Raw genomic sequence first — 12,093 nt, forward strand, 5'->3', positions numbered from 1 at the left:
TGTGCAGGCTGCCGTGCCGCTGGACTCGCTTCCTCTGCCGCTGGAGCGCCGTGGTGGTGGAGATGTTCAGGCAGCAGACAGGCAGATGAAGAATGAGACCCAGGCTGTGGTTTCACAGAGGGCTAATGATGCCTGTGGTGACTACAGGCTACAGTCAGCCTCCTAACGAAGGGAGCTGTGACACAGCCACAAGGGGTCCCATTTAAACCAGCCGCACTCTGAAGTGCACTGTAAGCACCCTCCTTTTTCTGCTTGTGGCTAAGTAAATTCTAAGGAATGCTACAAATTTAGCAGCCAGAAATATTGATGTCTATAGAGGTCTGTAGTTGATGTTAAAAAAAAAAAAAGTCCTGCATCAAAAGCCTGAGATATTTCGACTGTAACCGACCCCCTAATTATTAAGCTGCCGAGGAATTTTCAGTGAAATAATTCACACCTTTTATTTTCTGTAGTCCTGCATTTTTTTTATTTTTTAGTTTCAATTCTATATATATTTTTTTTTAGAATGTCACGGTTGTATTTTCACCGTGCGCACCACTTCTGTATCTCGCTGGTTCGGAGATAAAAAGGAATTCGATTAAAAAGGGGCTGAGACGATCTCATCATCCGCACTGTTAATCTCTGTGAAACCTTTAATTTTGGCCTAATATCTTCCTCCATTTCAGAGGGAGAGACACGCGCGCACGTGCACGAGTGTGTGAGAGAGACACAGAGCGAGCATGTGGCCACGTACGTGCTGCTGTGTGCACATGTGTATGTCCATATGTGTGTGGGTGAAGTGGATGATATTGAGTCTGACTTCATAAATCACCCAGACACTGATAAACTCCCCATGCACCCACACACTGCTAATGGGCAACCCTTAAGGAGTGTGAGTGTCTCGTGCGGCGTTTGATTCAACATTTATTAACCCCCTCACAGACACGCACACACACTAACCTAAAGCACAAACTCATTTGAGCCCCCCCTCAATGTGTGCAAGGTTATGGTTGGTGGCTTTGGTAGTGTTACTGAAAGGTTCTGACCTGGCCGGGGCCGTATTAATAATGTCTGATGTACTAAGATGCTTCTTAGCCCACAGAACAACAGCATCTGCTGCAGATTGCATCTCTTAGCCCCCCCACCCACCCTCAACAGAACCTGAATTTCCGTCTCCCGCTCTTTGTCGTGATTCTAATTTTATCGCAACGAGCACTCCTCGGAACCAGCGGCAGGCTTAGTGGCGGGGACCCTGCAGAAGTTAATCCTGCAGCCGCAGTTATTCAAAAACAGCAGCTTTTATCCTCCCTGAAGAAGTTTGTGCGCTAAGAACTAAATGAATGAAAGACGGGAGAAACTTTGTGGAGCCGCGCGCCGATGCTGTGCAGCCAGAGGAGTATCCGGCATGCAGATAGGCAGCGTCCAACAGCCAATCAGCCAGACAGCCAGACAGATAGACACAGGGATAGATAACTCGATAGACTGACATTAGACTGGGGCTTGGCTGCGCTATCAGGTTTCCTCCCCCTCTGTCTGTCTGCCGGGACAGCCTGGCCTCAGAGGCCCTGACACCGCGGCACTGCGCAGCCAGCCACGACAGCTGCCACAGCAGCGCCTAATACCAACACGCTCCACGCCACGCCACAACTACAAAGAGAAATATCATTTCAAACATGGCATACTTTGATGCTCTTGTAATGATCTTTGTGTTTTGAGAGAATATGCGGGCGTAGGGAGGATTCGTATGGTGCCTCACTTTTTGTTTTTGCTTCTTTAGAACAAAGACACCCCCCCCCCCCCCCCTTCCTGCCCCCCCGCCTGTGACATGAGTAGGTTTAGGACAAGGGGTGATGAGATGCAGCAGGATTAAATGAGAAAGTAAAAGAAACCCCGAGTGGTATCAGCATGCGAGTGCGTGCAGGTTGCTAACCTTGTATCAGTGTGTCATTGTAACCTTGTGAACCCCACTGCCGGTCTGGGGGTCTCTAATTAGGAACGGCTGATGAACGGCCATACGTTACGTGAGAGCGGGTCCTGCGAATGCGTAGCCCTGCGTGTATCAATCTGTGACTGCGCAGCACGCTTGTCAACATGGCCAAGGAGAGTGTTTCAGTCTGGAGAAAGTGCAGGTCTAGCCTTGGTCATGTTGATGGAGGGGCGGCACTTCAGAGGCTCCAGGACCCCATGGCACCAGTCTCCCCAGTCCCACCAGACAGACTGGGAGCATCTGGGCTCTGTCAGCGCCTCCGGCCCCTGCAGGCTCCGATCTATATGACGGGGGAGAAGAGTGGATTGGATCAGGGAGAGGGAAAATATGAGCCAGATTCCTCAGTGGTGTGTTGGCAGTTAGCATCGTTAGCGCGTTTGCATGTATGCGCGCATGCATGCCGGAGGTGGTGCGTAATATCACATAAGATGAAGTTTATTGATTAGCATCTAACGCAAAAGGAAAAAAAAAGTTCTCTATAAATATTTTAATTAAGCATTAATTAAAAGTTTGCAGCTATGAGCAGGCAAAGCTGCTTCTAAGCAAAAACATCAAGATTAAACTGACAGATATCATTCCAGCTTCCTTATGAAAGAAGATATAGTGCCTAAGCTCCAGCACGTAGAAACCGATACACACCCAGGACTAATTAATCCAAACGCTAATTTAGGAAAACATAAATTGTGGTCTGAATTTAACAAGGTCAGACTTAACTTCCCAGTTTTCACTTTATTTAACTGTGCAGGGAGGGTTAAAAAAAGAACCATATCAATGCGGTTCGCTTATTATGATTGACGATTGATGATTAAGTCCTCCAGCTGACACACACCACCAAAGCCGGTGAGTTGGAATTGGATGTGACACATACACAGTTCTGCGTGTTAGGTAATTCGTTGACGAGGGGCCAAATTCATTTATGGAACAGCGGTATTGGCAGGCATGGACACTCTCTGCAAAAACAACGATAATCACAGAGGTTTGGCGCGGCGTGACAAGGACTCTTCAGGGAAAGGCCCTTACACGCTGCTTTGTTGGCCGTTTCCTCCCCAAGATGGAGGGAAGCATCCGCTGCCGTTCTTAAGATGAGAGCCGCTCGGAGCGAGTGGAGAGGTTTCTGGAAGGTGTGGATGATGCGTAAGGGCTTGATTAGCACTTGTAAGGTCTGTTGTGATGGAATCGCTCCTGGCTCATTACCGTGTCCGCAAAATTCCATAAATAATAACGCAGCAATAAGTCTTTTCAGGGGCAAATCAAGAGTTTTTCCATTTACGGTGTGAAATAAAGGCTCTGATAAACGCCCATAATGGAACATAAAAGGAATCCCGTCCCAAGTCATTTAATCTCTTTTCACATTCTCCATTTTTTTCTGCTAATGAGCCTTATTGACAATCAAACAGTAACTGTCATCCCCCAGGATGCAACACTCCCAGCCCCTGCGTGTTTGTCATAGTGTCCTGGCAATCAGAGATGCCTGCAAGACCAGGCTGGCTGTTAGTGGTTCTCACAGCAGCGCTGCCTGAAAATGGCACACTTCCTGTAGAGTTGCAGCTGCCACCTCTGCTACTTCCATTACTTTCTATAGCATGCAGATGTTGTATCAACATTCCCTGCCAAGGGGACCGCAATAACGGCGAGATTCATGCCATGTTTCAGAGGCACGTCAATTTCTCAAGTGGCACAATTAAAGAGGGAAATACAGCACCAGGTTTTCTACAGGCGCTGAAATCGGGGAGGGGAGAGGGGGGAAAAAAAAGCCTTTTTCCTTTTCTCTTTTTTTATTTTGAGAAGGGGGGGGGGTGTTTCCTAAGGTTTCACAAATCCACCTGAATTTTTACTGCCCTTTTCCTGAGTTGAGAGCTGTTCTGTGAGTCTTTGTGAGGCAGACCTATCGTGACCCACAGCGGATATGGAAATGGGGCGAAGGTTTTATGGGCCAAACGGATTGGACACAGTCGAGCTCAGGGGGCATGAATATTGGATGTTATTTCTGGTCCCTTTTTATGTAATCCATTGCCAATACATTATTAATAGATGATATCATATCCAGAACTACTGGACAAAGCACTACAGAAGGGCACTATGAAAGGAGCTCTATGTGGAGGAGGCTGTGGCAGAGAACGCCGTTCAAGTGATATTAATTTATCACCGTAGCGTAACACTTCCTGAGTCTTTACTGTGTCGTTTTAAGTAAAAGTTTACGTGTGAGAAATATAGAGTGTGTTTCTACCAGGGGTAAATCCTGCATTTGCGGGTTTGAAACACACTGAAACATTGATGAAGTATCAAATGACACCCAAATACAAGTTTAATGGATTTTGAAGCACTGGGATACTTTGCTCATCCTCCTTGACTGCAGTGAGTGAAGTGGAAATCTTCGGGAGGATCTAGTTTTCCTTTGCAGAACTGACTCCCAGTGTATAATAACAGGGGAGCGGCGTCTTATCTGATGTGCCAAGTCACAGACAGGAGGCAGCGCTAACGCGGGACCGTTTCAGACAAAAGTGTCACATTTCCTGTTTTGATTCACATGTGGAATTATTCATTTAAGAAAAAGGTCACACTCCCCTCCCCTCCCTTTTTTTTTTTTTTTTGGCTTTGATTCATTGCCGTGTCGAACTTGTGATGCCGTCCTGCAGTTTTTATGAGTCACGGCTGCGGTGTCTCTCATGTGCAAACTTCAGGAGTTGTTGGGTCCTGCCCCGTTTTCTTTCAGCGCTTACACAGATCCCCGACTCGTCCGCGAACAAATCCTTAAAAAGTGCTTCCCAGCGCTGCCCGTCGAGCGTCAAAGATCAGTTGCGCCGTCCACACACACACACACACACACCGTCACGATGCCATAATCACATCCACATCGATTAAAAATGGCCGCACGAGGCCATCAATAAGAGTTACAGAGGGGGCAGTAAGGTAATATTCTCTTTTTTAAGGTCAGTTTGAATTGTTTTTCCTCCTGGGAAACAGCAGGTTGATAAAGAGCAAACAAAACCTCTTTTCTGAATGCTTGTCCTCCATGGCCTTCATTCCTTTATATCATTCAGCCCAATTCCCAGCATGCACGGCCATTGTGACTCTTTCAGCTGGAGCTCTCCATTGACTGGCTCATTGTCCGGCCGCTCCTTTGTGAGCGCTATCACCGGACCACAATCTCTCACCTGAACAGTACAGGAGCGCAGCCAGGACGTGCTCAAAACTACTGAGTCACCCTCGGCGGTGGCGGGCTAACCCAGCAGAGACGGTTAAGTAACTCGATACATCAACTTTTTGAAGAATCTGGCGCTGGAGCTTTTTAATAATGGGGTTGTTTGTCATGCTCGGCAGCCTGCGTCAGCCAGAGATGCTCGGCATCACCGCCCGGGCTAATATTGTTGTGATTTCGAGGTGTCCCCCCCACCCCCTACTTCTCTCTTTTTTTTTACAATATAACAATGCACGAGCAGATGTTTGAAGCGTAGCCCACGGCAACCTAAGCCTAGTTAAGATCGATATTGCTTTCAATATTTCTTTCCTTTGACAGATAACCGGTACTGAGGAAAGTCTTGATAAGAGTGGCAACATATGGATGTAGCCAGCCTCGCTCTCTTTTGATTGCGTGACCCTTTGACCTTTGCCTGCGTTTGAGAGGGAGGCAGCCACATGGTGGGGTGGGGGTCTGTCAGGCTCTGGTTATGGGGCGTTATTGACCCAGGATTTATAAATATTTAATGCACACATTAAGATCATGGTGGAGGGTGGCCATTAGAGTTCTCCAATAAAGAGGCTCTCACGATGATTGAGTAGTGTGGGCAGGGGTAGTAACTGGTCGTCGGGTACACGGAGACCTGCTGGGACAATCTACTGTACCTCCAGCCTGGCTGCCGGGCCCCCCCCCACCCCCCCCCCCACCCCCACCCCCACCCCCGACCTGCCAGAACTGGCCGTGACTGAGCGAATTTGTCTTCTTTTATTGTTGTTTCACCCTCAGCAGTGGTCTCTTTCTTTTGTCTCTGTGACGAGAGAAGATTGCTGGGATTTATTAGAAAAGGCCGAATTTTAAAAAAATAAATAAATAGAAATACGGTTTGGGCAGCACTTTTCCCAAGGAATAACGGAAACGGCAGGAAGGAATTGATCCAAAGCCGCCGTTAGCGTATCTGAAACAGATAATGCCGTGTCAGGAAGCAGCTGCGCGCCCATTGTTATCAGACACGTTGGATTATCGGGGGGCTGATTTGAAGGCGATCCCTGGCAGGAAGAAAAAAAAAAAAAAAGGCTCTTTTGAGTGTAGCTGTCCTTTGCGCTATCAGCAGCGCCGCGAGATGCGCGCATGCCTGTTGGCATAATAAAGTGTGATATGCTGATTGCGGCGCGCGGTTGCCGTGGTTTAATTGCGCGTTAAAGGCGGAGGCGGCCTCGGACAATGTCGCCTTGATGAGAAATTGACATTTGGTGACCTGCGCTCCGGCGCCACTCAGGATGCCAGATAAGACGCTCAGTTGTTTTTAAGTAGAACCACCGTTGTTCCCTCAAACACTTCTATCCTCCTGTTTGACCCACTTGATGAGTATAGATTTCAGGCTCTGCCCCCCCCTCCTCCCAGCTCTCCAACTATAAGAGGTTCAAAATGATACCAGCCCTTATAGACAAAGGATAACCTTGCTCTTTCAATGTATCGATTCTTTATTAACTAGGTGGCTTAATGTAATGAAATGAGGGATTTGAATGAGCCCCATTTGGGCTGCTTTGAATAAAAAGCTCGCACTGTTTATGAACGACTACAATGGAGCTTTGAAGCACCACAGATGCAGGAGATGCCGATACAAAGACGGTACCAACGCGTCACAATGTCAGCGCTTTCTGTTGAAGAGCATTTTCACCTTTATGCCTTTTTTGTTTTTGAGTTTTTAAACACTTTTTCACAACTTTTTAAACAATCAGCCGCACGAACATGGAAGATTCCAGCCGCGCCACAGGTCGGTCCTGGAAGGTCCGACCTCTGTGCCCTGATTGTCAGCTGGTCTGCCATTCCACGTGCACTTAAGCCCAAAGAGTCCACAAATTGAGGAGCTACTGCGTTTTTACTGAAAATTTTAATAAAACATCACTTATTAATTTTTCTGTTTCCATTCCAAATGTTGACATTTTTAAACTTTTTACGTCCCTGTAAACACATGTAAGCTATGTGGCAGAGTCATAAGTGGTGAGTAAAAATGACCTCTATACATTCTACAAAACAGAAAAAAATACAACCACAGATGGAGTGTGTTTTGTTTTTTTTTTAACGATTTTTTTGTTGTTTTTTTTATCTCCAAGGTTGTCCCTCATGCACATTAGTCTCTATTGGATCTTAACAACTATCATATGGGTCACAAACAATTTATTTGACAATACAACCAACAAAGTTTTCTCCAAAATGGTCTGTATAGATAATTTAAAATCAATATAAAAATAAACGATGAAGTTTGACTTCCCCTTTAAAAAAATGGACAGAGAGTCTTGACGGAGTAACACAAAGTTTTGCGGATACACGTGAAATATATGCACATTGCATTTCCTCAAATACAAAAAGAAAACAAATGAAGGCAACAGTTCTTGGCTGAATTATCTGTGCTGCATCACTATATTAAGGGCATGACGATTAATACATACATAATGAAAAGCAATATACAAAATTTCAGAGATAAATACATTATTTATAGTTGATATGTTACAAAATTTCCCTCAGTGAGCGCAAGTGTGTATTCAAACAGAAATATGACGATGAACTACTATACTTCTACATTCTTGATGGATTTTTAATTTTGTCAATTTTTTTATGCTTTTTTTTTGTCGTCGTTGATTTAAAAGAACATGAAAAAGACAGATGTATAAATATTTAGCACAAGTTTGGCAATATCACAATAGTCTACAATTTTTAACCACATATAAAACACATAAGGGAGCTGGAGCTAGAAGGGGGAGACTGCTCCTCATCAACAAGAAACAGACTTCACAGTAGCCTAGGAATGCATTATTATACAGTGCTAGCAAAAAAGTTGGAAAAACATGGCAAAACACACTTGATTTAAAGGAAGCTCTAGACATGGAAGTACATCATATTTATCAACAGAGCAGTGTTTTTGTACACGTCAGTGTGCTTGTTGAATCAAAGAGGCTTTTTTTTCTTCTTTTTTAAACGTTTGGAGATGAGATCTAGCTACAATAAATTACAAAATTTAAGTTAAAATGCAGGAATGAAACATGATACAAGCTTACCCGCCCAGCCCCGCCCCTCTTTACTCGTATTCGTTGTACTTTTATCCTCAATTTTTCTACATTATATATCTCTTATATTTTTCCAGTTGAAATTCAAACCGTCTTGGCCCCTGTGTCGTTTTTGTCACACATAAAAATACAAGGAAAAAGTCACATTATAAAGAGACACAACCGTTGTGAATCTATTAAAAGAGAGCGGAAACAGAAAAAACAAAAACTATTCCTGGAGTTCGTTGGCAAATGTACTGTACATCAGTGTTTTTACTTTACAACCAGATGGTGAGTCCACAGAGTCTCTTCCAGTATCGGATGTGTGGTTGATTGGACATTTCCAAGGCCGAAGTGCAACCAGACAAAGTTTACAAAATATACCCTTCATCGTCCCGTTTCCTCCTCAGGGTGACTAAGATGGAAGAACATAAACAAACCTTAACAAAACCAAAAAAAAAACTTCTACAGGAAAAAAAATTCAATTATTCCTCACGGAATCCTCTTTTCCTGTAGACTTTGAGCGAAAGTCATTTAAAACGGGGGCGGGGGAGACTTTTTTTTTGTTCTTCTTCTTAAAAAAAGTAAAGAGAGAGAACAAGCGACTGACTATACATTACACCAGCATTTAGCTGTGTGCTTGGGGGGTGGGGGGGGGGGTCCTGTGAAGTGATAGTGAGCAGACTGGTGCTTGAAATGATGAAAGTGCATTTACATTGGAGGGACAACCAGGCCGGACATGGCTGGAATAAAGAGACAGAGAGAGAAGGGTTACTCCATTGTCTACACCAGGCAGGGATATAAAATTGAATTTCAAAATTCTGTGTGTGTGTGCACTCGTGTATGGATGCGTGCGTGCGTGCGTGTTCAGTGACGTGACGCAGGCAGGCGTGCGTGAACGAGCGTGTGTGCATATGCGCCTGCGAGTGTTTGCCACCTCGCCGTCCTGCCGCTGCACGCTCCTCCTAACTGGGAGAGTTTGAAAACCTCCCTCCTGCTCTGACATTTCGGCCCCCAGCATGCCAGCCTTGCTATGTGTGATATTTCTCCTGGCGTTCGGGGTAATGGCAAACAGCGGCCCAGACTCCCCGGAGATGCAGCCGCGGTGACGGCAGAGCAACAACACGGTCACTTCCCACAATACCCGCCATACTGGAGCGCCGACACCCCTCAGATCCCTTTCTTTGCCGCCTTTTCCTTCCATCGTCGCTCCCACTCTGTACAGTGCATTAGCGCTACATTTCTGCGCGATCCAAGTCGTGCCTCTGTGTCATTATCTGAGAGAGATTAGGCGAGATCAAAAGGTAGCTTCGCTTATTCTACCAAGACCATCTGGCTGGGATATCATTAACAACCCTACCTCTGCGAGAGAGTTTATATATTCAGTATTTTCACACGTTTTAACAATTAGGCGACTAGTGAAGTGCTGTGATGATATATCATTATATCGCTGTGAGTATATTTGTAGAGTCATGGTTGAAATGCTTTTAACTTTGCCAGCGCAGATGATGGCGAGGCATTGCTCATTAATTTCTGCACAACATGTATTAATAAGTATGAACGTGTAGCAAGATGAACTTTAATTTCCCACTTCATTAAGCCCAATGTTATTAATCTTGGGGCACACACTACGGCTAAGCTTGTTTTCAAAGCAATCATGTCGGCCATGACACATGCACAAAACCTAATAAACATAATTACTAAAACAATTCGGAAGGGTCTGTTCCTGCGACGTCGGAGGGCGATCATTTGTAAGAAAGGGCAACGAGGATGGCTGTTTGCACAGACACGACATGGTAGTCCTACATCAGTACATGCATAGTGTGTGGATGTGTGTGAGTGTGTGTGCATGTGTGTGTGTGTGTGGGTGTGTGTGTGGTTGTCTGAGTGAGAACTGAGAGGTGTAAATTGGCCTGTCAAAATGCATATATTTGTAATGATTAATCCCTCACCAAACCGGACAGAGGCCTGAGCAGCGGTATCTGACCAGTAGTCCGTAGGGAAGGGATGAGGGGGTGAGGGGGGCTCACCTTGCAGTCCGTTGCCGTTGGCGCTGGTGCAGGAGGGGGGTGGGGAGGCCTGGGGTCGGACCACAGGGGCGAAGGCGCTCTTTTGTTTAACTGCGGAGACGATAGGGAGGGAGAAGGCGGAGGGGGGTTGTGAGGGAAGGAGAGAGTGAGAACGTGCTGTGAGCAGTGCTAGAGCAGGAGAGGGCAGTTAAGGTAAGGCTAGGATAATGTTACTGCTGGGGGGGTGGGGGTGGGGTGGGGTGTGGGGGGGGCGGGGGGGGGGGGGAGCGGGGCACTGGATCAGTACTCGTAGGCCCCTACTGTCAACATGTTGTCCGGTTGAACAAACACAGGTGCCATTTGGCGAAACGGGCATAAAAGCCAGGGTTTCCTCGTCCCTTCCGCGCGTTCCCCAAAGGGCTCAAACTAAACTAGCTGCCGTGAATAAAGAGTAATATATTATAACCATCAATAATGTTATAACCCTGTCAGGAATGATTCATAGACGTGGAAACGAACGTGGGAGCTGGAATTAAATCAGCGGCAGCAGCTTAGTGCTTCTACGCCGTGCAGCGGTGGCAAGCTACTCACTTCCATATGGGGAGTTGGCAGAGGATCCGTTGAGGAACCCCGGGGAGCTTGGCACTCCCAGGTTCATACCAGCATTGCCGTAGCCATTCATGCTGTTGCTGACGGTGTTGTAGCTCGACTGCTGCGGGGTGCTGCTGGAGATGTAGCCCCGGGGGGACACGCTGCTGGTGTTCCGGCTGTAGCCCACTGAACGACATGGGTGGGGAGAGAAAAAGAATTCATTCATCTTTATGCTTCCGTCTCGGGGATGTCGATAGCTTTTATAGCCGCACTTTTGGCAGATGTCAGTTTAAATATGAAGCTTGTAATTAGACTAAAACACTCGGAGGAAGTGAGAACGGCCTTCAGAAACTATACCATCTTTAACGCTGGAGGGAAAGGAGTATTTTCTTTCAAATTTATACATCTGCTGTTTTCCTACACGCCCTCTACAATCCCCTCAAGGACCCCCCACTGGATCTCCTGACCCTACTTTTGAGCACTAGTGACTTATGGGGTCGTAGCCTAAATCACCTACCTTGGTCATTCCCTTGTGACTCAGACACATTGACTGCTAGCTGGCTGCTGAAGGAGTTGACTCCCATCATGCCGTGGGAGGCTGTGTTAGCGAGAGAGGGGATCTGGTTGTGGTTGCGGGGAACGCTGTACAGGGCCTCTGCGATGTCAGCTGCCCTCTTCAGAATGATCTCCTGAGAAGTGCAAAAGAAGGCAAAGGTTTTGTTGTTTATGGGTTGTTTTTTTTTATAGCTTTACTCGTCTTTTGATGCCCAGGTCTTGGGTATATGGTAAATGCATGTGTCTCATATACTTCCAGATATAGCAGCGAAAATACCCGTTGGTGATTCAGTAAAATTTCAAAGCGGGTTTTTAAGCACCCTTCGCAAGGAGACGGACCTGGTTGTTGTGGGGCAGTCCATACAGGGCTTCGACGAGATCGGCCGCCCTCTTCAGTAGCACCTCCTGATGAGGAAAAATGGTAAGGGCAAATGTTAAATTCCGCGTGCATTATATCTGACAACCAATTGGCTCGCACGGCAACAAACAATATCTAAAAGAAAAAGGCCTTTCTCCCAGTAAGGGTCAGCGAGAGCTTTACAACTGTTTACATAGCCGGGTGCTCCACGAAAGCCACGGTAAATTAAAAAGCACCGGAGCTACGTTTATATAGCGCAACAACTTTGCTCCTTCCAACCATGCGGAGCAGTGAATAATGTTCCCTATCTTAATTAAACTGGCGTAGTCCTTTAAAAACAACACCTCGCTCCTGATTCTGGGCCTCACGTTTGCTCTGGAGTTCAGTGCCGA

At 46.2% G+C, this 12,093-nt stretch overlaps 1 protein-coding gene across 6 annotated transcripts in view; it reads right to left on the reverse strand.

Moving 5' to 3' along the window:
- Nucleotides 1–6,610: 6,610 nt before the first annotated feature.
- ebf3b (EBF transcription factor 3b) overlaps nucleotides 6,611–12,093 on the reverse strand; it is a 66,028-nt gene continuing 60,545 nt past the window's right edge. For 3 of the 6 annotated variants that reach the window (XM_029834707.1, XM_029834709.1, XM_029834708.1), the window contains exons 12-16: nucleotides 11,683–11,748; nucleotides 11,306–11,477; nucleotides 10,789–10,974; nucleotides 10,141–10,308; nucleotides 6,611–8,931 (exon numbers count right to left, since the gene is read on the reverse strand). In XM_029834707.1, coding sequence (XP_029690567.1) covers nucleotides 8,900–8,931; nucleotides 10,141–10,308; nucleotides 10,789–10,974; nucleotides 11,306–11,477; nucleotides 11,683–11,748 — 624 coding nt within the window. In that variant the 3' untranslated portion in view covers nucleotides 6,611–8,899. The remainder of the gene's footprint in view (nucleotides 8,932–10,140; nucleotides 10,309–10,788; nucleotides 10,975–11,305; nucleotides 11,478–11,682; nucleotides 11,749–12,093) is intronic. The other 3 variants (XM_011603238.2, XM_003963952.3, XM_011603240.2) reach the window with 1 other exon arrangement.

This window comes from Takifugu rubripes, chromosome 4 (assembly GCF_901000725.2).
Source record: "Takifugu rubripes chromosome 4, fTakRub1.2, whole genome shotgun sequence".
Lineage (NCBI taxonomy): Eukaryota > Metazoa > Chordata > Actinopteri > Tetraodontiformes > Tetraodontidae > Takifugu > Takifugu rubripes.